The sequence below is a fragment of the Chroicocephalus ridibundus genome, chromosome 8, assembly GCF_963924245.1.
Source record: "Chroicocephalus ridibundus chromosome 8, bChrRid1.1, whole genome shotgun sequence".
Lineage (NCBI taxonomy): Eukaryota > Metazoa > Chordata > Aves > Charadriiformes > Laridae > Chroicocephalus > Chroicocephalus ridibundus.
Window position 1 is genome coordinate 40,199,268 of NC_086291.1, and position 25,755 is coordinate 40,225,022.

Here is a 25,755-nt window from a genome sequence, read left to right on the forward strand (position 1 = left end):
CCCGCTCACGCTGCGCCCGCGGCGAGGACTCACACCTGACCAGGTTTCCCCACGTGTGGCTTTCCTGGAAAATTTTGTCTGACCTTTGGTCACTTAGCTGGGATATGGAGAGCGAGACTGGAGTCTGACCAGGCTGTTGGCTTCTGTGGGATGGCCGGTCACCTCTCACTCCCTCTCTGGGTATGTGCCACCCACCCGGGGCTCACCGAAAACTAACTTGCTGCAAACTCCTCCAGCGCCCTGGGGAGCCTGCGCTCCTTGCCCTGCGTCTGCAAAGCCCCGAGGGGCTCTGATAAGAATTCCTGGCCGTCTGCGGCATGTGCTTTGGAAAAAACATACTTACAAGATGGGTTGCGATAGCTCCAAAGGTTTATTTGTCTGCTACGATTTATCAGGTAAGTGACGTGTGTGGTTTTCTGCACCCTGCCTACACCTGCTAGTGCAAGGAATGATTAAAGCAGGTCATCTGCACACACACACACACACCCCCGCTTCCCTAAACCTACTGGGGAGCTCGGGGGGGTGCTTTTAGGATTTCTCGGCTGCTCCATGGCAGGAAGATGCTTTGCTTTGTCCCAGTGAGTCCTGGCCCCGGCAGGGATGTACCTCACCGTGGGGAGGGCTCCGGGCTGGGGGTGCAGCTTTCCCCCATCCTGGAGGCTTGGAGATGCTCGAGTTCCCCCCGCCGGGAGTGACCACACCACACGCTAACCCAGGGGCTGCTATTTAAATATCAAAGGACTGAAATATTTCAGTTTGAAGCCAGCAAAGCCCAGCTGGGGAGCAGGTGTCCATCTCCCCCTGCCGATGGCCGGGGTCACGGTCCAGCATGGTGCGGGCATGGCTCCTTGCTGCTGCCCCGGGGACCGGCAGCGGTGAAACTTGGGCTAAACTGGGGCGGCTGTGGAGCCGCAGCTCCTGCTGCTGCCCCAGGGGGCCCAGGATGGGGCTGGGGAGGAGGCGGGCAAAGGGTCCCTGGTGTATCTCCCCCCCCAACCCCCCCGCCACCCCCAGGAAGGGCTGGCATGCATCAGCAGTGAGCAAAGCTGTCCTCGGTGGTGTCGCGGAGGTCCAGGCCCGCCACGGCCGGGGGGTGGAGGCAGGTGAGGTTGTTGTAGGTGTAGATGGGGACGTGGGCGTCGTCCCCCTCGGCCACGGACTGCACAAAGCGGGGGACCACCACAGGGTGCTGCAGGGAGAAGTCCCGCAGGCCCTTCAGGGAGCAGTTGCAATGCCAGTTGTTGCCCCCCAGCCACAGCTGCTCCAGGGCGAAGGAGGTACACAGGAAGCCCACTGAGAAGGTCTCCAGTGAGTTGTTCTTCAGGCTGAGGTACCGCAGGTTGGCCAGGGGGGAGATGACACTGTTGTCCAGGGTCTCCAGCTGGTTATGGGAGAGGTCAAGCCAGAAGAGTCTCTGGAGCGGGCTGAAGGTATCCTGGGAGATCTCCAGGAGCTGGTTGGAGGAAAGGAAAAGGTACTCCAGGTTGCTCAGACCCATGAAGAGCTGGGGCGAGAGGTGGCTCAGCCTGTTGTGCTTCAGGTCGAGCTCTAGGAGCTCGTGCAGTTCTCTGAAGCTTTGGTCTTCGATGACAGAGATGGCGTTGTGCTGTAAGAAGAGCCGCCGCAGGCTGGAGAGGCTGGAGAAGGTGTTTGCCCGGATCCTGCTGAGGCAGCTGTGCTCTAGGTGGAGGCTGTGCAGTTTGGTGACCCCCTTGAAGACATAGTCGGGGAGGACCTTGATGCAGTTCGCAGACAAGTGCATCACTGCCACGTTGTACAGCCCTAGGAATGCCCCAACCCTGATGTCTTGTAGCTGGTTGTTGTTGAGGCTGAGGACCTCCAGCTGGCCCAGCCCTTCAAAGGTCCTTTCTGCCAGGCTCCGGATCCTGTTGTGCCCCAGCTGCAGCTCCTCGAGGAACTGGAGGTCTTTGAAAGTCCTGGGCCTCAGGCTGGTGATGGAGTTGGTGGACAAGCGTAGGACGTGCAGGCTCAGGAGCCCCAGAAAGGTGTCCTCAAACAGCGAGACCAGCCGGTTGTGAGAGAGATCCAGCCACCGGAGGGACTTCATGCCCATGAAGGCGCGAGGTGTGATGGTGTTGATCTGGTTGTGGTTCAGGTACAGCTTCTGTAGCTTCTGCAGCTTGACGAAGATGTTGATCTTGATGCCCTTGAGCGCGTTACCACTCAGGTCCAGCTCCTTCAGCTCGGTAAGGCTGCAGAAGAGCTGGTGCTGGAGGTAGGGGAGCTTGTTCCCAGCCAGGATCAGCTCCCTCAAGTTGGGCAAGTCATGGAAGACCTTGTCGGGCAGGACCACAAGGGAGTTCCAGCCTAGATTCAGATACCAGAGGTTGGAGAGCCCAGCAAACAGCCCTTCCTCCACCTTACTGAAGTAGTTGTTGTTGAGGCTGAGGGAGACGAGGTTCTGGGTGTGCAAGAAGGTGTGGGGAGCCAAGTACTTGAGGCGGTTGCGTTCCAGGTGGAGGTGGTAGAGGCTCCGCAGCCCGTGGAAGGCGTGCTGCTCCACGGCGGCCAGCTGGCTGCTCTGTAGGTCCAGAAAATCCAAGGCCGAGAGGTTCCTGAAGGCAGCGGCCGGCAGCAGGGTGAAGTTATTGCCGTCCAGCCAAAGGGCTTTGGCGTTGGGGGGGACGTCCTCGGGCAGGCGCGTCAGGTTGCGGGCGCTGCAGAAGACGTTGAGCTCCTCGCTGTAGTCATCCAAGCTGCAGGCGCAAGGGCTGGGGCAGTGGGGGGGGTCCGTGTCCCCCTGCTCCTTTGGGGTGTCCCCCCCGGGGGGCTGGGCGGCGGTGGCCAGCAGCAGGGCCAGGGGGAGCAGGAGGGTGACACCTGCTGTGGGGCGCAGAGGGAAGGGGACACCGTCAGTGGGGGGGGGGGGGTGGTGGTGGTGATGGCTGCCCTATGGGACCCCCCCTGGGGTTGGGGGGCGGGGAGGTTGGAGGGGTCAGTCCCACACGCTGTGCGGCTGCAGGAGGTTTGGGAGGCTGGATCTGCCCTGTGTGTGGGATCGTCCCCTGCCACAGCTCGGACCCCTCGGGTGCATGGACCCCCAAAATTCATCCCTCTGTATTCCCATCCCGTGGGGAGAGGCCAGCAGCAAGGCCCCTGCTCCCCTCTCCTCCTTCCTCCCCCGCTGCCCCCCATTAATTTGCTCTCCTCCGAGCACAGGGGTGTCGATGCCGCGGCCCCCACCCATCCCTGCCGCCCCCCTCCAGGTTCGTGGGTGCCTTCAAGCACCCCAGCCACCACGGGGGCTCCCAAAATGTCTTATTAACAGTGAAGGGGGGGGGGAGAAAAGCAAAGGGTGACTTAAGTGTGAAGCCCCAGCAAGAGTTTTAGCGTCTCCCCCCCATACCCCCTGTCCCCCCCCTCACCCTGCCCCCAGGCCGGGCAGGTTCTCCCTGCCTTACCTTTGCCTGCGCTCATGGTGGCGGGCAGGGCAGTGCTCCCTCTCTGCTCTCCGGCCCCTGCGCAGGGATGGAGCAACCACCTTGACGCCCGGCCAGCCGCCCGCCCGGCCAGGCTTAACCCCACTGCTGCTGGGACGGGACGTGGCCTCAGCCCCCTGGGGCGAGCGTCACCCGGGACGGGCTCCTGGCTTTTCCCCCCCAGGTCTGGAACTGCCTTTAGTGCAGGTTGGGGAGATGCCCGGCAGGACAGGGGATGGTGGGGGACGGTGGTCTGGCTGGAGATGGGGTTTGAGCGTGGAGGGGAGGGAGGGAGGGATGGATGGATGGGGCAGCCTCGTGGGATGTCCCACAGCCTTGCCCTGGGCTCCTTGGAGGGTCCCGAGCAGCAGCACTGGCCCTTCCCTGGGTGCCTGCCCTGCTGGGGGTGCCTTGGGGTGAGCCCCGCTATCGGGGACCCAAAAACCACATGCTGGGACTTGCGGCATCCTTGTCACCCAGGGGGTTAGAGGGGTGGGGGTTACCTTTACTGGGAGATGGGCTGAAATGCCCGATGTTTTATGGTGAGAGATGAGATGGAAAATGGGGAAAAAGCTCCTCTCTATGTGGCAGTAAAAGCCTCAGGGCGTTTTTTTTTTTATACCCTCCTGTGGGTATTTCTGCCTCGCGGGTGGAGATGGTGCTGGGAGCATCGCGTGCTGCTCGGCTTGGTGCTTTTGGGCCACAGGGGAAGCAGAGAGCCCGGGGCCCACTGGCAAGGTGACATCCCTGAGGGTCCCCTGGCTCTGGGCTCCTCCGCCAGCCCCACGTACGGTGGGATGATGGTGGGTGATGCTCCGGGGCTGGCACATCTCCCTGATGATGAGCCTGGCAGCTCATCAAAACCACCCCGGGGGAGGCTGGTGACCTCACTTTCTGTGTCCCAGGTCATTTCCCCACCAGCGTCCAACACAACTTTTGCAGAATTTTTTACCAGTTTCCAGGAAAAAAAAAATAAATAAAAAGCCACTTCTGCCCCAATGAAAGGAGCACCGTGGGCCAGCAGCTGCTGGATGGAAAAGCCATGGCTAACCCTTCCGTTCACATCCACAGCTCCAGGAACGGGTGTCTCCCACCGGCGCTGAGGCTCTTCCCAGCCCAGGTTTCCCCCGCGCTCATCCCTGAGGTGGAGATGGAGCAGAGATGCTCTCCACCAACAGCCCCATGCCGTGGGCATCCCTGTCATGCTCCAGCCTCACCCATGGGAGCCTGGTATCTCCTTCAGCTCCCCGGGGAACATCTCAGCTCTTCATCAATTAACTCAGGTGGTTTTAAACAACCTTCTCCCCGGCCAAAGCAGGACCGTGCCCGTGGGAAGAGGTATCGGAGCGAGATGGCCAGGCTCCAGCCTTGCAACCCAACTTTCCCACAAGCACTGTTTTCTTCTTTTTTGTTTTGGCCCCGTGTGCTCCTCTCCTCTCCGCCTGCCCCACCCCCACTCTATTTTTAATCCTCTCTTCTGAGAATTTATAGATCCGAAGGGAGAAATGAGAGATGGAGAGGCACGCACCCACTAATAGGCGCTAAGCACATATTGACACAAGGTGTAATCAATCTGGAAGCTAAAAAGAGCTGATCCAGCAGGAGCCAGCCAGCCAAAACCCACAAAACCTCTTGGGAAAGTTTAATTATGCCCTACCTGTGGCTGGGAGGGGGTTTATCCCTGCCTCCACCAGCCCCTCTTTCAGGAAAAATACCAAATGAGCTGCAAAGGGATAATAAGGAGGGTAAATAAGCAAATCCCTTCCCACTGATGTGCAGGGAAGAGCTAGACCCATCTCCACCTTTAAACCTCCTTGAGGTCCTATCCCCTGGCCGTGTCCCACCGCCCGCGGCAGGGGATGCTCAGGCGGTTGGTCCCTCCAGCGTCACCGGGACGTCCTGCCCACCCGGGGCACCGCAGCCACCACGGGGACCCCGGTTTGGGTCACTAGCGTGGATTTCCATGGCCTCAGCCAGCGTGGGCGCCTCCCCAAGCCGATCCCCCCATCGTTTCGGCTCCGGCAGCTAATCTTCCCGGCTGGGACCAAAGTCTGAGCTGCCCCACCTGGTTGCCATGGAGAAGGTTGTAATAGTATTAGGAAAAGCAGTGAAAAAATTAAAAAAAAAAGAAGCTTTTAAACCTATTTAAACTCTCAGGAATCATTACCTTCCCCAGCAGCCCTCCCGTGCCCGCAGGTCCCTCCCCAGGGAGCTCCCCCCAGGTCCCTTCGCGTGGGGAAATGCCACCAGCTGTCCCTGGCTCTCTGTTCTGTCCCCAGCCATGTGGGCTGGCTGAGCCATGGAGGGACCTGCTGGTGGCCCTGCCGGAGCCGGGGAGGCTGGTGGGACAATGGGGAGCTCCCTGGCCCTTCCCCCCCACCCAGGGCGAGTGGCCCAGGGCCGGCTCTGGGTACCAGCAGGGCCAGCACCAACCCAGCCTGAGCCCTGGGGGGAGCGGGGATGTGACACAGGTGGTGTTGTCACAGCTGAGTTCAGAAGTATTTTTAGCAAATCTTGCCAAATACTGTCTCCATCTGGAGGAGAGCCTCTCACGTTGCCAGGGCAACCGGCGCTGCTGCTCCTCATCCCAAACCAAAAATGTTTGAGCCCCGATGCCGCCACCTAAGAGAGCCGGGACAGGTGACACCGGCATCCCAGAGCTTGTGTCATGCTCCTGGGGACATCCACAAGGACCAAACTCCCTCCTGGAGACACCATCCCGTCGGAGATGGGCTTTGCCCAGTGCTCACTGGCCACCCCCATTTCTAGTCATCCTGGCCCTCACCTATTGCGCTACCTCATTTTTCACTTGGAAAGTCCCATGTTCCTGGAGAGGGGACCTGGCAGCAGTGGCAAAAGCTTTTGGCAGCTGCTGGCAAAGTCCCCATCGGAATAACCGAGTGTCGGCTCATGCCCTGCCGCCGCTGCAGGAGGCTTGTGCCGGGAGTCGAGGAGTTGGGAAAGGTGGCCGAGACGCCGGCGGCTCTTGGGGATGCTAATTACCACGCTGGTGGCCCATGTGGCCACGTGAAACCGTGTCACCTCCACCAGCCTGGCCGGGCTGGTTGCACTGGGGAAGGTGGGGACATCCCCGAGCCATGACTCAGGGATGCCAGGGCCATCGCTGGAGGCACAGACGGGAAATTTCACAAACTCTGAGTTTTGGGGGAAAAGGGGAGTCTCCAGGAGCGGGGGTCAGAGGCACACGGTGACAGGGAACGGCAGGACATCCTGTCCCAGCGGTGGCCGTCATGCAGAACAAAGTTGGATTTGGGAGATGAACAGAGAGATGGGAGGCAGCCACCTCGCCTAACTCATCGCGATGACAGTGCCGGTGTGCCAGGGTGGGTAGGAAGGGGGTGAGGGTATCTTCCGTGTCCCGTGTAAGCTCTCCAGACCTGGACATGGGCGTCCTGCTGGTGGGTTCCCCCCCAGTGGCTGCTCCGAAGCTGATGGTGACGGAGGGAGCGGCCTGGTCCTTGGGGTGCCCGGCTGGTGGGACGGGGTGGGAGTGTGGTGGAGGGGCCACACACCTTGCTCCTGACAGAGGTTGCATGGCCATGACCCCTCATGCTGCCTGCTGTCAGGATGTCCCTCCCTGTCCCATCCCAGCCCTCCTTTTCAGCCCTGCAGGGAAGGACCTGGAGATGCTCGGGGGCGACAGGACTGGGCAATGGGCACTTGCAGCCCAGCAAACCCATCATCTCCTGGGCTGCATCAGAAGCAGCGTGTTCAGCAGGTCAAGGGAGCTGATTCTCCCCCGCGACTCCCGTGAGACCACCGCTGGAGCACACGTCCAGCTCTGTGGTCCCAGCACAAGGCAGACCTGGAACTGTCAGAGTGGGTCCAGAGGGGACCATGGAAATGGTCTGGGGGCCGGAAGAACCTCTCCTGTGGAGAAAGGCTGGGGGAGTTGGGGTTTTTCATCCTGGAGAAGACTTTATCGCAGCCTGCCAATATATAAGGGGCCTTATAAGAATGATGGAAAGAGGCTTTTCACCAGGATCTGCAGAGACAGAAGGAGTGATAGTTTTAAGCTGGAAGCAGGTGGATTTTGTTTGCGTAGAAGGCAGAAATTTGTTGCGGTGAGTGTCTGGAGGTTTCCTAGCAGAGCTGTGGATGCCCCATCCCTGGAGCACTCAAGGCCCAGCTGGACGGTGTTGGAGCAACCTGTCCCAATGGGAGACAATAGAATCGTTGAATGTTTTGGGTTGGAAGAGACCTTAAAGGCCACCCAGTGCCACCCCCTGCCCTGGGCAGGGACACCTCCCACCACACCACGTTGCTCCAAGCCCCCTCCAACCTGCCCTTGAACACCTCCAGGGATGGGGCAGCCACAGCTTCTCTGGGCAACCTGAGACAGGGGCTCACCACCCTCAGAATGAAAAATTTCTTCCAAATACCTAATCTCAATCTCCCCTCTTCCAGTTTGAAGCCATTCCCCCTCATCCCATGGCTCCCCTCCCTGATCCAGAGTCCCTCCCCAGCTTTCCTGGAGCCCCTTTAGGGACTGGAAGGGGCTCCAAGGTCTCCCCGGAGCCTTCTCTTCTCCAGGCTGAACCCCCCCAGCTCTCTCAGCCTGTCCTCCCAGCAGAGGGGCTCCAGCCCTCCCAGCATCTCCGGGGCCTCCTCTGGCCCTGCTCCAACAGCTCCGTGTCCTTCTGCTGTTGGTGGCCCGTTGGAGCAGCTCCAGGGCAGGGCTGGGACCGGATGGTCTTTGACGGTCCCATTCGATGCTCAGTCCCTCTGCGGGACGTGTCCCCCCTCCCCGAACCCCCCTGTTCCCTCCGCTCCCCGGGGCCGGTCGCCCGGCAGCGAGGGGTTGCCCCATCCCTGGAGCTTCCCGCCCTCCCGCCGCCAGGGGGCGCTGCCGCCCCGCCGCCCTCCCCCGGAAGCGCCCGTTGCCCTGGAAACGGGACGCGGCGGTTCCTGACCGGGCCCGGCCGCCTCCGCCGCAGCGTGTGTGAGGAGCTGGGAGGCCTCGCGGTCCCCGCTCTGCCCCAGCCCGCTTCTCCCCAGGAGTGTCCCCCCGACGCCCGGTGCCGCTCCGGGAGGGGCCGTGCAGGCCTGGGCCCGCGGCAGCTCCCCGCACCCGCTGCGGCCTCCAGCGGGGGATGCTGCGGCGACGCCGGCCCCCCCCCACCCCCGGCGACACTGGGCCACCCCGGCAGCAGGGTGCTCCGGTGGGCGCCCAGGGGGTGTCTGCTGGGCCCAGGAGAGGGTGTGCATTCACTTGGCCGGCGCTGGAAGCCAGATGGGGCCAGTCACTGCGCGAACGCTGTGCCGGGCCCCGCCGAAGCCTCCCGGGAAAGGCGTGAAGGCGGTGGCCGCTCCCTCCGCTCCCTTCGGGGCTCGCCATGAGGGGCCCGGCACCGGCAGAGCCAGGTGTGTGTCTGTCCCTGCCGAGGGCTGGCAGGTGCTGGAGGAGAGGGGAAAATAAGCAGCGGGCATCGGGCTGCAGGCTCCAAATCTCCAACCGGTTTTCCTCCTCAGCTGCTGTGGATTTAGGGAGCGTTTTCACATCTTAGAGCTGCGTCCTGGGTGTGAGTTTCGTACCTCAGAGCTTGGTGGCGACCACCACACGTTAAAAGTGTCCTGGAGAAGAAGAGGGGAAGAAAAACTCAGTACAGAGTCGGCATTTCAGCTCTTCGCGGGGTTAACAATGCATATACTTTTTGTTTGGTTTTGCTCTGGGGCAGTGATGGAGATTTTGGGTTGCAGTGTCACCCTAAAACCTCATTTCCTCTGCCCAACTTTGCTATTCGTGGAGTCATCCAGGCCAAAATTTGCTTCGTATTTCCAAACCACCGGAAAAGCAGTCGGTGGCATTTCTAGTTGCTGGTACAGCGCCTGTCACAAAGGGGGGTTTCGCCAGGGTCTCCCAGGCACTGCAGGAGCATAAGTAGCACTGTATATGTGTGTGTTAATTAGCTTTGTATTGCTGTCTGACCAGGTGAAAAGGACACCCCTACGGCTCGGGGAGCACCCAGCTTTGCCGGTGTGCTTGGGTGGGCTGTTAGCCCTCCTGCATCGGGCGTTTTGGGGTCTGGCCATGCCGCTGCTGGGTCCAGGGCAACAGTGTGAGCCAGCCTGCGCCCGTTCCTGGGCCAGCAGCGGCTGCAGGTGCCTGTCCTCGGGGACTCGTATGGGGCTGAGAGCCGGCGGGAGACGATGTGCACCTGGGGAGCGGAGTTGCAGCTCGGTGCCGGAGCACCCACCGGAGACTTCCGAGCCCCCCAGCGCTGTGGGCGGTGTGTGAATGTGGCTTTCTGCTCGGCAGTGGGTGTGAAGAGAGTGTGAATTCTCATCAGCGCTTTCATTACCTTAATAAAATTACTTCAGGTCTGTTAAGTTCTACTGCAGAAAAATAAGACATAATTGCACGTTTCGTTAGCTTCTCCTTCCCCCGAGCCCCAGAAGAGCTCATCCCCTGGGTCTGGCTTCCATGGCCGTTCATGAAATCCACGTCGACTGTGGGATCTTCTCCAACAGCCTGGGCCAGGTGAGGAGCTGGTGAACTCTGCTCGGCACAGAGCTTCTGTCAGAATGGCCTCTCTCCCTCTTTCATCCTCAGCTTTGTCAGATAATAAGAAGTTATTCAGAGCTGTGGCCTTTTTGAAAAAGACTGTCAAAGCTTTTCTTCTGTTAAGAGACAAGTTCTTACCTAAACTCACCCACTGTACAGAAATAGCAGTGATAATAAGCCCGAAATGAGGAGATTAAGAACGGGCATGTGTTTTAACCCCTGGCTGTTGTTCACCGAGGTCTCCCAGCGTTTATCCACCACATCTTACGCTCTCCATTGCCCACACACTTATGTCGGAGACTCTGTTCAAGTACTTTTAGCTTTGCACACTTGGGAGTTGTCCCATCGAGGCCCAGATGGTCGCAGTCTGGAGTCAGCGGCAGCGCGTAGACCAGATTTAGCACTGTCTGGGCTAATCTGAGGCTTTTTTTGCTTTAAAACTTGTCTTTTTTCACATAGCATCTCTGTTGTGAAGGGAGAAATTGGGGAAGGTCTTTCCTGTCGCCAGCTGTAGCTTGAGCAGAGCTCAAAGATCCTGGTACCCCTTTGGAAGGCTCTTTGACCCAGGAGGTACAAGGACCGTAGAGATCAAGAGAAAATTGCCTGGAAGTAAGTTGATGTTAGATGCTACTGGGATGGTCTTGGAGCAGATGGTTGGATTCATGGATTAATTCAGGGGTTAATCAGATCTTAAATTCTCTAACGATCCCTGTGTAGGGATGGAGACCCTACACCTGGGTTTTGGGAACAGTCTGTAATATAAATGGAGTGGTACCTCCTAGCTGCACTATGGCTTCACTGGGGGTATCTGCTCAGCTTCTTGGTTCAGTATCTGCTGTGCACTGTCTTAAGAATACAGAAACCTCCTGACAAGTGTGATTTCCCGAGGTGACGGTAAGAATTGGCTCCACCTTATGGTGGATGAAGGTGGATGCCCCACCCGCTAGTAACCAAAGTTGTTAGCAACGTCGCTTGTGCCCAACCGGAGGGAAAAGCTGCCGCTATAGAGATCCTTAGATCCTTCCTTTTGCCATCAGCCACTGCCTGCCTGATACTGTGCAACGATCCTGGACTCCGGGCACATGGATTTTGCAGAGAATGAGAATGTAAGTACCCTGACAGAGTATCATCATAGTTTTGCATCTTGGTGGGAAAACTGTAAGTATGAAGGTCTGCAGCCACCTCCGGGGTCGTGGAACCAACACTCTACAAATTACATTATCAGGGACTGGAGCGATAGGACAAAGGGGAATGGTTTGAAACTGGAAGAGGGGAGATTGAGATGAGATCTGAGGAAGAAATTCTTGGCTGTGAGGGTGGTGAGCCCCTGGCCCAGGTTGCCCAGAGAAGCTGTGGCTGCCCCATCCCTGGAGGTGTTCAAGGGCAGGTTGGAGGGGGCTTGGAGCAACGTGGTGTGGTGGGAGGTGTCCCTGCCCAGGGCAGGGGGTGGCACTGGGTGGTCTTTAAGGTCCCTTCCAACCCAAACCATTCTATGATTCTATAAATCCTAGTTGCGGGAGGAAAACAGCAGCTGAAAATCCCATCTATAATCTATTGAAGTTCTGAAAAAACTGTATATGCTCTGCTCTTCCACCAGCACGGGGGAGAGGAGGGCTCTGCTGGCTGGCACCAGCTGTCGGAGCTCTTGTGTGTCTCTAGGTGCGGCTGCAGGATAGGAATGAGAGGCCGTACGGGCGCAGAGACCCGCAGGAGAGGATGGGGAAGCTGGCTGGCTCCAAACCAGATTTGTCAGCCAGAACGGGCTTCAACGAAGAGGAAAAATTGAAGGTAAAAGAAATACATTAGAAGCTGGAGAGAACTGAGCTGTGAAGCCATACGGGGCCAGTAGTTCTGGAGCGGAAATTTCTTCTTAGGAAGAAATTCTTGGCTGTGAGGGTGGTGGGCCCCTGGCCCAGGTTGACCAGAGAAGCTGTGGCTGCCCCATCCCTGGAGGTGTTCAAGGACGGGGCTTGGAGCAACGTGGTGTGGTGGGAGGTGTCCCTGCCCAGGGCAGGGGGTGGCATGGGGTGGACTTTAAGGTATCTTCCAACCCAAACCATTCTGTGATTCTATGAAATCTGGTGGGAAATGTTGGGGCCTCTTTCCAGGGGTGCATGTTCTGTGCTCACATTCCCCGGCGTGACCCATTGAAACAGTATCTTGGCCTCAGAATCAGTCTGTGGCCTTTTATAATGTCCTTTCTCTCTCCTAGATTTCCAAAGAGCTCGTTGATCTCCAGATCGAGACAAACAAAATGAAGGAGCAGTATGAGACGGAGAACTTTGAACTGAAAAACATGGTATCCAAAAGTTTGAAGTAGAGTTGATTGAGCTCTGCCCATACCTTTATCCAGAACTGTAGTTCGTTACATGTCCATCTTTTCTTTGCTTGCTGCATTCTCCTGGCTTTAGCTAGCACTATGAATCCCCCCCCCCGACACCCCAGATACCATGAAACTCATGTGAAACTCATCCCTCTCTTGAGTTATAGTGTACCAGAACCTCTTTGGCCAAATAAAAGCCCTGTGATGGCTGCTGGTCTCTGCCACAGTCTAATTCCGCTGCCTCCCCTCTGCAGATCCTGGCCCTGGAGAACCGCGTGCAGGAGCTGGAGCTCTGCAGTCAGAAAGTCACTGGGGAGCGGGATGCCTTAGAGGAACGCCTGCACACTCTGGAGACCAGTCGGAAGGAGCTGGCGGATGAGTACATCATTTTGAAAAGCAATTACCTGGCCCTGGGCAAAGAACTGGACCAGGAGGTGAGACAGGCTGCAGTGTTCGCCCTGATGTTCTTGGCTCCGTCTCGCAATTACCTGATCTTCAGCCAGCTCGGGTGGCTTTGGGTTGCGTATCCATGTCACGGCTGAGGTCCAGTGAGGTTTGTCAGCTGTGAGACAGCGTAGCTTGGGCACGGTTTTGTTTTCAGGGCCAAAGGATTTCTTGTAACATGGTTGCCTTCTAGCAGGCCTTGCAGCACCTGCTCTGCTCGGCAGGGACAGCGCTGAGCCCACGCTGACCCATGTGCCGTGCTGCGCTGGGCACCCCGCTGTCAGAGTCCTCTTCTTTTCATGCCACCCCGGATCCCCGTCACTAGCAGTGATGAGGAGGTCACCGCGGGGCTGGCCGGAGCGCGCGTCGCAGGTCCCTCCTGACTGCCAGCATGCTTTGTTTCCCTGTTGTTTCTGCATGGCTTGCGCAGGCTGCACGTGAACCAATTGTAGTCGCTCTCATTTCGTACGGCGGTGGGAAGGGGCCCGGAAGTTTTTGAGGTCGGCGAGTTTATAAAAACCCTGAATGTAAGCAAGTTTCTGATTGTTCCTTCAAATATAGCGAATTTCCTGGTGGCTGTTAGTTTAGCGATTATTAACCAAAGCCTTTTGGACCCGGGTTTTTGTGTTTCTTTGGCAAGAATAGCTACTTCAATAAACCTTCCTCTCTTTCCTCCCTTCCCCCCCTCCCACTTCTCCTTCTTTTTGAGTTGAATCGGATGACTGACACTCTCCTGCCTCCCTCCCCTGGCAGGGAGTTTAGCTGGTGCAGCCAAATGACTCGGTTTACCGTGCAGGGCTGTGATGGAGAGATGTGGGGCTGGAACCAGGCACGCTGGTTTGGGCAGTGTCCAGTCTCTCTTTATGGTGAGCATCCCTCCGCAGAGCTCCGGTAGAGGAGCATACGAGGTCAGGATCATCCCGTTGCAAATAAATGAGTTAGTGACTCTTGTGAAGCTATTGTTTGTCTCCCGTAAGCTGAGAAATGGAAATTTCTTAGGAGGAGGCAAGCTCAGCTGCTTGCAGGGGTGCGAACCCACCCCGTCGTCCTGCCGGAGCACGAGGCAGAGCGCGTGTGGCTGAGTGGCAGCAAGGCGGCACGCTGCTGAGACACGGCACCACCGGGCTGCCGAGGAATATCTCGGCGTTCGGCAGCCTTGGTTGCTTCTTGTCCCCAAGGGGGTGCAATATGTTAGTCAAAAACGGGATTTTTTAGGTGGCTGACATCTCTAAGGGATGGCTTTAACAGGTTGTGGTGGTAATAACACCCTGTTTGCACGTGGTTCCTGGAATCTTTCAGAAGGAAAGCACATGGATTCAGTTATGTGCCTGGATAGCATCCCGAAGAAGTGGTGGAGCAGGGTCCAGAAGCCAAAGGTGAACTCCTTGGTTGTGATTCGTAGGCTGAGGATTTTACCCCAGTTTCTTGGCTCCGACTACCAAATATCCCTGCCTGAAGCAAAAGAGGCTCCAATTTGGCAGGCTGGGACTTGTCACGGCATGGGCCTCTTGCTCATTATTTTCCCAGTGCGGACTTTCCCAAAGGAAATGGGAAAAGCAGCCTGCGGTTCTGCCCCCTCCCCTTCCCCGGCGCTCTTCTGGGGAGACAATGAACCTTTTACACATTCCCAATTACAAGTGCTACTTGTGACCTTGCCAATATGTTGTCATGGCTGCTTGGCGCAGAAGCAGCTCGGCGAGCTCATTCAGGGTGCCTTGTACGGGAAGGGTTCGAGCCTCTGAATTGTCGCGGCCCCCATTGTACAGCTCGATTCACACATCGCCCCATGTCTGTCCCAGGCGAGGGAGCGCGGCGGAGCTGGCCCTTGCCTGTCCCTGGGGAAGTGCCTTCCAGAAGATGCCAGTCAGGCACTTTGTGCCTGTTTTCTAACTCGCTGTAAATTCTTCCTTTTCAAGACGCTGACCTTTTCTCAACTCTCCGTTTCCTCCTCCCCTTTTGTTCGGCGGGCTCGGGCCGGCTGCGGCGGCGGTACAAAGTGAGGCTGTCGGGAGGGAACCCAAATGGCTGTGAACTGGTTCCACGCCGGGGTTTTCCCAGGAGCCCGGCCAGGCTTGGGAGCACAGGGGAGGCAGGGAAGCCCGCGGCCGACCTGGGACTGCCTCCTTCTTTCCCTAAACTGGTACTTCTGCGCTTGTGTGACCCCCTCTGATCAAATTGTCAGGGCTGACAGCTGCAGATGGATGGTTTTCGGTTGGAGAACAAGCAGCCCGTCTCTGCATAGCTGTCAGTTTTCACAGCTGTATATCTCACCTCTTTGTCAGCCTCTTTTCTCCTCTCCTCTCTCCCTCAGCCCACCCTGTGCTATCTTTTGATAAGCTATTCTCTCCACGGATGACTCAGATGACCTCTGCCTCCCATCCTCCCGATTCACTGCCATGGTAACAATTACTCAAGCTTGTCCCCAGTCATAAACCCCATCAAAGCTTTGTTACCGACATAGAAACCCTCCCGTGAGACATGAATTCCCCCAGTGTTCCTTCCAGATCACCTGTAACAGAGCCTTTCTCATTCAGATCCTCTTTATCTTTTGGAAATGTGTCACTTCACACCAGCGCCCGCTTTGAATCTCTGCTGCCTACACGGTGCTGGGGGCTGGCTGCTGCTGGAGGGATGCATTCAAACAAAACTGGAATTAGCTGGGTGGCGCCAGCCTGGATGGGTGGATGGATGGAAGGACAGAGGGATGGATGGAAGGACAGAGGGATGGATGGAAGGACAGAGGGATGGATGGAAGGACGGAGGGATGGAAGGATGGAGGGATGGATGGACATTTGGCCCTACATTATGGAGCCCCACACTGTTCAAAGCCGTTGCATGGGGAAAGACATGCCTGAAGTGGTGGGAAGCTGTGGGGAGGGTACAGGGTTAGAGAGAAGGGGGAGGCTGGGGGTCAGGACGCAGAGGTGGTGGCAGAGCTGTGCCCAGGGCTGGGCTGGCACCGGGATCTCTGTCTGAATGCGAGAGCGAGATGGGCAGAGGGAGTAAGGTTATGTGTGAATAATCCTGATGCCTGGCGATGATCTGTATCCCACATTTCCATGAGAATTAGAAAATCACTGATATCTTTGGACATATGAGAGTCAACTAAAAATAAAGCTTGCTTTCAGGAGGGGACGTGAGTGCCTACTTTGTGTACACACCAAGAGCAGCGGGTATGTGCTGAACAGACGGCGCGTGGAGCCGGAGAGGCACAATTTCAGAAGCTCTTTCCTTCTTGCTTGACCTGGCAGGTCATGAAGAATGAAGAGCTCAGCCTAGAGCTGCTCACCCTGGCCAATGCCAGGAGCACCCTTCCCCACACAGAGAGCAACCACGTCCCCGCCATGGCCCATGAATCCTCTGCCGAGCTGGAAAGAGTGCGAGCAACGGTGCGTCGTCTCTCGGCTCGGAAATTGAAGGTAAGGACCTCTCTGCCCTGTTGCTTGCTCCTTGGGGAACAGGAATCTAACAGGCACCTTCTTCTGTCTCTTGCTAAAACCAGCCAGAAGATGTAGTCGCCTCCGAACAGGAGCGGCAAAAGCTGGAGAGAAATGTGAGTGTGTGGGGGTCTGCTCCTGGATCCTCGGGGAAGGAGAGGGGGGAATTTATTCCGAGTATGGCTGCCAGCTCCTGGTGCTAACTTGAATTTTGTGGATGAGCTGTTGCCTTGATTTATTTTAAGTTGTCTTTAAGCTGTGCCGTTGAAAAAATGAGACTAGAATAACTCTAGCTCCTTGTGCAGGCAAAAGCTGAGAGGGGGCGGCTCTGGTTCCCTCGGTCGGTGGCCCTGGGTGAACAGAGGCAGGAGTTTAAAAGCCAACAAGTGCAGAGGACACGTGCTTATTTTCTTCTTGCCGATAATTGAGAAAGATGGGGGTGATAAAGCACCCAAAAGCCAGGGCACGGAGATGCTCCCTGCCTCCTTCCCACCTGCAGCCTGTGCCACACCAGCTTGGGCTCCGCCACCGAGCTCCCGCTGGGAATCTGCCTCTCGGAGCAAGAGTCTCCCTTGGGGGAGCAACACACGTGCGCTTCTATGTGCCCTGTCTCCAGAGCACGCTCCTGGTGCGCTATGGGGCAGTGCTCACTCCCAGTTTAAGCCTGTCCTTTCCCCAGTATGTCACTGGTCAGCTGGACTTGTGCTCAGCTGGAGGCTCTCCTTATGAGTCCCTCTACTTACCTCAGCCCTCTGTCTCATCTTCCTGTTCATCTGTCCCTCAGTTGCTTGGAAACCAGGATCACATCAAAGCGGAGCTTGAAAAACTGAAGCAAACCTACGATTTGCAGCAGCAGAAGCTGGAAGAGAGAGTGTGAGTGTTGGAGGGCACGTCCTTCTGTTTGGCTGGACATTTTATGGAGCAGCTGAATTTGATGCTTGGGCAGAGGAGAGGAGGCAGCTTGCCTTTGGTGGGGCACCGGGTGGGAAATGACGGTTCACCCTTGGAAGAAGTGAGGCCTGGAAGCAAAACTTGATGTTTTCAAGGTGCTTAAGAGGGTTAGCTGGCAGCTTAAAAGCGGTCTTTAGGTACCTGACTGCCCTGTGCACCTCTGAAAATCCACCTTCAGTGACACACACACGGCCAACGTGTGACAGCCCAGAAAGGAATCCAGCCCCAGCCCTTACCCCCGCAGTGGTTCTTCCATTGACAGGCTGGGATGGGGTCGGTGTCCTGGCAAGGGCTGCCACAGCGGGGACGGTGGACAGCTAGTCCTTCTGACTGGGGAGCGTGTTCACCTTTGGCTACGAGAGCTCTGTGGCCACTGGTTGGCGCACAGCTGATGTGGGCCGGCATCCCGTAGGGATTCCCTTCTCAAAGTTGTCTGTATTGGACCTACAGAGCAGTCCTGGGGGGGTTAAAATAAACACACCTTCTTCCCGTGTGCCCAGGATCGCGATGGGGAAGGAACTACAGGAGGCAAAGGCAGCGATTGGGGACACCCAGCGCAAGCTGGTGGAGCAGTCGGCGGTAAGAGCAGGCTCCCTTCCAGCACCCAGGACCACCCCTGCTCATCCGCTCCTCCCGGGTGCAATGCGCTTCTCCTGGAGCTAGCAGGGGATGGATGTCTTGTACTGAGCTACTCTGACACGTCTCCCTCTCCAGGGAGTTCGTCATACCAAGGTGTGCTCCTCCTTGCGCAGTTTCCTTCTCCAGGGGTTTGATGCACGTGGTGGAAGGTGCTGTTTGCCACAGGTGGTGGGAGGAATTTTGTTCCCCGATATTTAGAGAGTTGGTGAGATCACCGGGCGGGGGGAATTGCAAATGACGGAAGGCAGCAGGAGAATAGAGACTATAAACATTTCCAGTAGGCTCCTGTGAAAGCCCAGGACCTTCCCAGCTCTAGTGAAGCTAGAAATGAAGCCCCCCATCTCTTATGGAACTTCTTAGTGCCCCTGGCTTAGCCAGAGGATGAGGGCGGCCGCGTGTGTGTTCGTTGTGCCCAGGTGCTGCTCACCTCCCAGAGCCAGCTCCAAGAGGTGGAGGCGGAGAACTCCCGGCTGCAGCTCCGGCTGAAGCAGCTGAATGAGGAATATCGCTCCCGGCTCGCGCAGTACATCAAGGACGTGGCGGTGGGTACCCCCAGCCCCAGGGGCTCTCCCAAGCTGGGGGGGTCTCTCCATGCTGGCTGTCTACGTCTTGCAGGCTGCTGCTGTTTCCCCTCCTCGCTGGGCTGCCGAGCAGAGAAGGCAGTGGGGCTTGGGGAACCCCATGCTCGCAGCTGGAAGGGGGCTCCCTGCCCTCGGCTTGGCCTGGGGGAGGAGATGCCACTCCCCCCCCTCTCCTCACCCAGATTTCCCCTATGGCCACACAAAACAGTCTGTGAGTTTCTGCTGGGGGACTTTTCTTGGTCAGATTACTTGGATTGAAAGATCCTCTTATTTACAATGGCTGCCTTCCAGTTGGCTTCTAATCCCCATTGCCCTGACAACGTCCCTCGGCAGGCCAGACCATGCCACTTCTGGCTTTGTCACCGCCTCCATGGTGACTCTGCTGCTGTTCCCGCGGGGAGCTCTGCCAGCCTCCGTGGTCGGTTAGAGCCCTGTAACACCAGGGCCCGGGACCTGGTCTGGGATCAAGCACCTTTGACGTAGAACGGGGACCCAGAGCATGGTGAGGACTCGGCACAAGGCAGGCGTTTCAGGCAGGTTCGGGCACGGATACATGACTGTGTTGAGCAGTGAGGCTGGGAAGAAATCTCTTCCCCCCACCCTTAGGTAGCAGCAAGCAGGTTTTGGCAAAACCTTCTGCGCCGGGAGAAGGCTGGTACCAAAGAACATGGTGTGGTGATGGATCAGGAGACTAAGCAAAGCAATTTTCACTTTTAAGAATAGTTTAATTTCTAACAGAGCGATGTTGAAGCATCTCCTAGCCAGCAGAGAGAGTGGGGCAGGGTGGAAAGAATATGGGACTAGAGATGGTAACTCCCGACACCAACTCCTTTTTCCCTAGGCGGCTCACTGATGCGGTACAGATGTCTTCTCTGTCTTGAAGGACCATGATGAAAGTTAATTACTCTTTCCCCCTCTTAGAAAACAGAAGATACGCCCTATTCCCTGTGCTGGTAGCACAAACCTGCCTGGATCATTGTGGGAAATGGGTTATTGTGCCCGAGGGAACAACTTGATCACCTCCATTTCTTTCTCTGTATGTTTTAAAGGACTACATGGACAGCAAATCCAGCAACGTGGCGGGGCCTAGCAAATCCCCCGCTGATCACGCTCACATGAAACGCTTTGTGGACAGCATGCTGAAGGATATCAGGGCTTCCTACAAGTCTCGGGAAGAGCAGCTAGCCGTAGCGGCACGTGGCTACAAGAAACGCATAAAGAACTTGGTCAAGAAGCATGAGAACCTGCTGATTGCTTACGGGTAGGGTTAAGCCAGGGGCTGGGCTACCTCTGTCTCCTCAGCTCATTGCTAAGGACCAACTGGAAATGCCCCAGAGCATCCAGTCCCTTTGCTGACAGGGAGGAAAAAGGGGGCTCCCAGGTGGAGCAGAGGATCTGGAGGGCATGTTTATCTCCGACAAGCCAGGAGCAAGGTGTCTCCAGCTACACATCAGGGTGCTCTGGACACCCTGGAGCTGCTCGGCCACATACGTTTCTCCCATGTAAAACTTAGGGCAAGAGATGGATTCCCCGTTGGATGGTGTGGAAATGCAGAGGTACCACAAATAACTCCTGCCTCCCAGCCCGTCTCCGTGGTGTTCTCAGCTCTGCTCCACAGCTCTCTCAGCAGCTTGGGCTGTGGGAAGCAGCAGAAATTCTTGTGGCATAAAAGCCACAAATAGCTCTAGGACAAGCTCCTCTCAGAAACACTCCCAGGAATATCGTGCATGCTGCTGGGCTCTCCCACTTATCCTTTGCAGGTGGACTGGCTCTCGGTGGCCAGAAGCCAGCAGATCCCAAGCGAACGGTTCCTCCATCAGCAGCAGAAGGGCTTGGTGTTGTCACCTAACCAAAGCTACCAGGGACTAACCTCTCTGGCACGTTACAGGCTCCAGCGAGAGCAGATCCGGTCCTTGGGCAGCAGCGCTACGGATTGTGGCCCTGCCGAGCTCCACTTTTCCATCACAGACCCTGAACTGCTGACAAACACAACCCGGGAGCTAAACCGGCTGCGGGAGGATAAAGCCAAACTGGAGATGCAGCTACATGAACTGCAGAAGGTGGTGGCTGGACTGCTGGCTTTCTGTGGGGGTGGAACTGGGGGGCAGTGGGGAGGGTCTCACAAGCGACAGATTCAGACCCTTCCATAGGCATTCCCTGGGTGTTTGCCGTGTCTGCTCGCTCGCTTCCTCATTTTGGGAAGAGACGGGGTGTCGGAGCAATCCCCTTGTTATTTCAACCCTGTTGCGTAGGGGTGAGTTACAGTTAGACCCAGGAGGCTGAGCAGCCCCACAGATTGGGGTCACGGAGCTTCCAAGTGGCAGGGACTGGGGTGAGACGGCAATGGTGTAACGCTTACGGGAATATTCTTCTTCCTTTGCCTTCAGAAAACACCGAAAGAAACCTCTGCCTTTCCACTGTCTCCTGAGCAGTAAGTGCTGTTTGTTTCTCGGGGTATTTGTAATTCTGAATTCTCCTTGCTGAGTGGACTGAGGAGTCTTTTCTGATTTACTCGGAGCCGGTAATAAATAGGGAGAAAGGGAGCTGCTAGGGACTCAGCTGAGGAGAAAAGCCAGCTGTCGTCTCGGCGCAGCATTTCCTGCAGTGAAATGAGTTGGTCATTTGGGCCTTGATCCAAGAAAGCTCTTAAGCACATGTTTGATTTAATCATGTTTTTAGTCCCGCTGATCTCTTTAGAAGCCCAAGTTAAGCGTACGCCCCAGTGCTTTGGTGGATCACAACCTGAGAAAGGCAAGTGAAACACCACCAGTTTGGCATGGTCTTGTTTCTCCTCCTCCCTCCCAATGCAGAAGTTGGGCTGGACACCTTGACTGACCCTGTACCGATACCTCCCCAGCTTCCTAAAATGCCCTCTATTTGCTCTTTTTTGATGGGCCTCTTCCCCTTGCTCTGTTATTCTGTTGAAATTCTATCAATTAGAGCTGTGGAGAGGTGGAACAAAGTGTAGGAGGAATCTGAGCTGGGATTTTTCAGCCTGTTAAGATGTGGTAGTCTAGAAAACACGTCAGGTATTTCATTAATGGGATGGCAGCACTGAGGAGTCGGTCAGTGCCTGAGCCACTGGGCTCTGGAGGAGCATCTTCGACAAGAGCTTGAGCTCTGCCATGCTGAAAAATATTGGCAATCCTTGAAGAGAGGCATTAATTTTGGCAGACTCATCACATGAACAAGACAGAGAAGTACCAGAACCTGCATTTTAGTGATGCGTCTTGTTAAGGTTTTTATAGCTGACGAGAGACTCCACACTTTCCACTTTTTTTTTTTGTGCCGATGGGTCTTACCCACACCATGCCCACGTTCCTCTAGCTGGGGACATGAAGCCTGGCGTTACCGCAGCACTTCAGCCATCGTTACTGCTGCTTCTCGTCATTATCAGCCGTTTATTGTTCCCTTTGCTTCTGCTCCCATGAAATCTCAGCCGTGATTTCCCGTGTGCCTGGGCTGGCGGGAGCGGGGTGGGGGTTGCAGCCACCAGAGGGAACTCTGGCAGTCCCAGCGGAGCCGCTCTGGAGCACAATGCATTCCTGCCTTCATACAACCCCAATTCCCCCAGCATCAGATGTGACCTGTATTTTGCTTATTCAGACTGGGATAGAATAGGAAGCACTTTCCCACGGCTGGGCTGCACAGACAGCTCACCTATCGCGCTCGGCGACCAGAACGGGTGGGTTTGTGCTCCCAAACATGAAAAGCGCCAGCGTTTGGCATTGATCACTCTCTGTTTCCGTCAAATTCAGTCCCGCAGTGTCAGGTTAAGGGCTCTTTCTGCACGGAGTCCTCTGCTGTGTTGGGTGTCGATGTGAACTTGGAACAAACCCAGCTGTCGCAGCGGGGAATCCCAGGTTGGCAGAAGGGCTGTGACTCTTGTGCCTGGGTACAGGGATGGCACTGCGTGCCCTGAAGAAGTCTAGAGCATCGGGAGAAGAAAGGTTCAGAGCGCTGGGATTTACGCTCTGATGGACACGAGTTACGTCCAGCCCTTGAACGGAGCTCTGTGATCTGCGGATGGGCTGGATTTGAATGTCTGGGCATGATCAAAATCTGCTTTTCTCCCCTAGGCAGCTGGATGAGGAGGGCTGGGCAGAGGTCAGGAAGCAGCTCCGGGAGTTTGCACGCACCACCCAGGTAAAGGTCTGGAACAGCCCAGCTGGAAAAAAGTTTATCCCTTACCCACCTGTCAAGGATGTGCTCAACACGCTTGAGGATGTGCAAGGACATGCTTGACATGCCATCCACATGTCAAGGTAGGTGCTGCCCCGGGGCCAACACGCTGCTCCAGGCTGGAGCAGGGAAGCTTTCCTCGAAGCCTTGCTGTGGCGGCTTTGGCCTCAACCCACCAAGTGACACCAGCAGGTCCCTGACCAGTGACATATCAAGGCTGTAATTCCCTCCTGGTAAAAGGAGAGCAGCCCTTCCCAGCTCATCGCTGGACCGTATTGCTCCCTCTCTTGTTTCAGCACAAGCATTTAGGCGTGTGTATTACAAACTGGGACTATATTCGACCTGCCTCAGGTCTAGTTTGAATCTGAATCAGCTTCCCAGTCTCGTCCCCCCAGAGTGCAAGGCTATTTGTGCTGCGCTGGGCAATGGGATGGCCCAGAGTGGGGAGAAAAGCTCTCTCCATCCGCAACGCTGCTCTGCAGCACCCGTGAAACCGTGGTGATGCTTGCTGGGAGCGGGCTTGGCTGTGGGTTTTGCTGTCCCAGTGGTGGCAGGAGTGGGGAGAAGGGTTGGTGCTGGGATCCCTGCCACGCCGACTGCCACCCGCAGGGAAAAGGGCTTTGCAAACAGAGCAGAATTCAGCTTTCTGTGGTAGACAAGGCTATGGATGTGCTACCAGTCCGCATCCGTGTTGTGCCCTCCTCTGTCCACGGCGACCTGAGCAAGTGCTCCACCTTTCTCTGGTCATGTAAAGCTAAACACCTAAATCTTCTGCGGCCAGAAGAAGGGAGATGCCATGGCTGAGAGGCTGGAGCGCGGCACCGGGAGCAGGTCCCGCTCCTGGCTCTGCTGTGCATCTCGGGGGTGGGCTCGGTCAAACACTTCGGATCCTCCTGGTGACACAGGGCCACTTTGGGTAAGATGACGATCTACTCTCCAGAGACACTGTGCAAAAAAACAGATGTTTTTTTTTTTTCTAAAAGGCAAAGTCATTTCCCTTTGCAACGAACTACTGGTGTGAAAGCTCTCTGGGTCCCAGTGCCAAATCTAGCGACTGTTCCACCTGTTGTCTGTGAAGCCTGTGGGGCAGTTAACGATGGCCTGGCAGACAGGGCTTGCTGCCTGTCCTGGGGTGGCCCTGACCCCCATGCCTGCTCTGCCCATGCCCGTAGAACGCTGTCCTAGTGTCACCAGGCTCCCTTCCCCAAGCGCATCCCTTCTCGGTTGCTTCTGTAGCCTAACGCCAAGCGGTGACGGAGCTGAGTGATGGGGACGCTGTCAGTCTCACCTGGTAGAGAGGGATTGAGCAATTTCACTCCTGTCTCACAGAGCTCCCTGTTTTCTCCATGTTTCCTTGCCCCTCCAGGAGGATTTGGAGCAGGAGAGGAGTCAGCTGCTGACTCGGGCGGTCGTGGCAGAAGAGCAGGTGTCGGAGCTGCAGGAATACATAGATAAGCATCTCGCAAGGTGAGAGATGGCAGCATCCCCCTTCGCGTCTTCTCTGCTTTGTGCTCCCTGTTTATCTCCTGGGCTAATTGCCGGCGACATCGCCAGGCCGGCCGCGCTGTCAGCCCCTGACCTCGCCGCTGCCTTCCCACAGCTCTGCCAGCAGGGCTGATGTCCCACAGCTGCAGCTGCCACCGTCCCTCGCTCCGCAGGGCAGGAGGGGCAGCCTCTGGCCCGCTCCGCCGCACGTCTCCTTCCCTGCGGGCTCACCCATCTTGGGGAGGAAGCTAAGAGAGGGATTGCCTAAAATCTAAAGCCTTCCAGCATGGCCTGATCTATGGTCCTCTCTCCTTGGCTCATCGTGCCCCGAAGCAGGGAGAACCACTGCTGGGGTAAGGAAGGGCGAGAACAAGCCCGGCATGTCTGTCGGAGCAAGGGTCCAACTCCGTGCCTGCCATAACGCCCCAGCCAGCTCAGCTGTGATCTCGGGTCAAACTCGCGGGCTTGTTGCTGGTGTCGTTACCTGGCAGAGCTGACAAAACACCTTTTAGCCTGGAGAAGAGAAGACTGAGGGGATTTTATCAATGCTGATCGATATCTAAAGGGTAGGTGTCAGGAGGATGGGGCCAGACTCTTCTCAGTGGTGCCCAGTGACAGGACAAGGGGTAACGGGCATAAACTTGAGCATAGGAAGTTCCACCTACACAGGAGGAAGAACTTCTTTGCTGTGAGGGTGGCAGAGCCCTGGCACAGGCTGCCCAGAGAGGTGGTGGAGTCTCCGTCTCTGGAGACATTCCAAACCTGCCTGGACGCGTTCCTGTGCCACCTGCTCTGGGTGACCCTGCTTTGGCCAATGGGGTTGGACTGGGTGATCTCCAGAGGTCCCTTCCAACCCCTACAATTCTGTGATTCCGCAATTCCTTGGGAAACGTCTGCGGTTTTCTATCTGCCGGGGCTCAGATCCCAGCGTGGCTCAGCGCCTGGGCCGGCTGCTCTGCGTGAACTGGCACCGCCTGTCCTTCGCGTGCAGCAAACACAAAGCAAAGTGTAACTTTACACCCACAGCCCACCGTGTGTGAGCTCTCAGTGGGATTGTGACCCATGCGGGCAACGATGGTGCTGTTTCTTCCTTACAGGTACAAGCAGGAGATCCTCCGGTTGAGGAAACTCGCCGACAGCGAGATGCCACGCGTGCTCAGCGCCAGGGCAGCCGATACTCCCTCGCTGCCCAGAGCCAGGAGGACCCTCAGCCACCAACCGTAGCTCTCCACCACAGCTCTGAGATGCCGCACGACCACGGGAAAGAGCAGGATTTAAAAGGAGGGAGCTTTCTGTTGTGTGGGCTGGCCGGGATGAGAATCCTTCCCCGGCTGAGAGCCGGGAGGCGCAGCGAGGGAAACCACGCGGGTGTTCTCAGGCTCAAATTAACAGCACTAAAATGGGACGAGACAACTGCGTCTTGTCTATCCTCTGACCCCTCAGCTGTAGGAATTCTGCTGGTCCCCGAGCACGTCCCGCCTCGGGACACGGGGTCAGGTTCCCAGGCAGCTTTTTCCTGCGGAGCCGGTATCATCCCTGCGACACCGCTTCTCCTGGCTCACACCTAGACCGCAGTCCAAGGGCGAAATCTGCTCCTGCCTTCGCTCCCCTCTCAGCTTCCAAGAGATAAGGCCAGGGCTGGCTCAAGCTAGACTTTGGTCCAAGGGGATGAGCTGCAATTTAAGGTGCGAAAACCTTTTTTTCCTCTGTGTTTGAGTGTTTTATAATGTTTCATACGGTGAGCAGG

The 25,755-nt window shown here is 56.7% G+C and overlaps 2 protein-coding genes across 7 annotated transcripts; one reads left to right on the forward strand and one right to left on the reverse strand.

The window, feature by feature from the left end:
- On the forward strand, window positions 1-25,755 carry CCDC78 (coiled-coil domain containing 78). Of its 6 annotated transcripts, none has more exons than XM_063344993.1 (16): window positions 1-395; window positions 9,394-11,072; window positions 11,626-11,754; window positions 12,179-12,265; window positions 12,544-12,723; window positions 15,985-16,152; window positions 16,236-16,286; window positions 16,955-17,043; window positions 17,622-17,700; window positions 18,177-18,302; window positions 19,391-19,602; window positions 20,230-20,401; window positions 20,729-20,772; window positions 22,421-22,487; window positions 23,890-23,990; window positions 25,106-25,755. In XM_063344993.1, the coding sequence occupies exons 2-16, from the start codon at window positions 11,049-11,051 to the stop codon at window positions 25,230-25,232; spliced, it is 1,656 nt and encodes a 551-aa protein (XP_063201063.1). In that variant the 5' UTR covers window positions 1-395; window positions 9,394-11,048; the 3' UTR covers window positions 25,233-25,755. The 6 variants fall into 6 exon arrangements, 5 of the variants coding, with proteins under 5 accessions (XP_063201063.1, XP_063201064.1, XP_063201067.1 ...); XM_063344994.1 differs by having other exon boundaries at window positions 10,426-11,072; XM_063344997.1 differs by having other exon boundaries at window positions 11,004-11,072.
- On the reverse strand, window positions 390-3,561 carry IGFALS (insulin like growth factor binding protein acid labile subunit). Its single transcript, XM_063344992.1, has 2 exons — window positions 3,423-3,561; window positions 390-2,844 (listed from the first exon to the last, which is right to left on the reverse strand). The coding sequence occupies exons 1-2, from the start codon at window positions 3,436-3,438 to the stop codon at window positions 1,031-1,033; spliced, it is 1,830 nt and encodes a 609-aa protein (XP_063201062.1). The 5' UTR covers window positions 3,439-3,561; the 3' UTR covers window positions 390-1,030.

Bases quoted from the DNA above. Each gene is read 5' to 3' on its own strand.
- CCDC78 (XM_063344993.1), top strand. From the start codon at position 11,049: ATGGATTTTGCAGAGAATGAGAAT. The intron at 19,603-20,229 runs GTAGGGTTAAGC...GGCACGTTACAG, and splicing joins AACCTGCTGATTGCTTACGG to GCTCCAGCGAGAGCAGATCC. The intron at 23,991-25,105 runs GTGAGAGATGGC...TCTTCCTTACAG, and splicing joins ATAGATAAGCATCTCGCAAG to GTACAAGCAGGAGATCCTCC.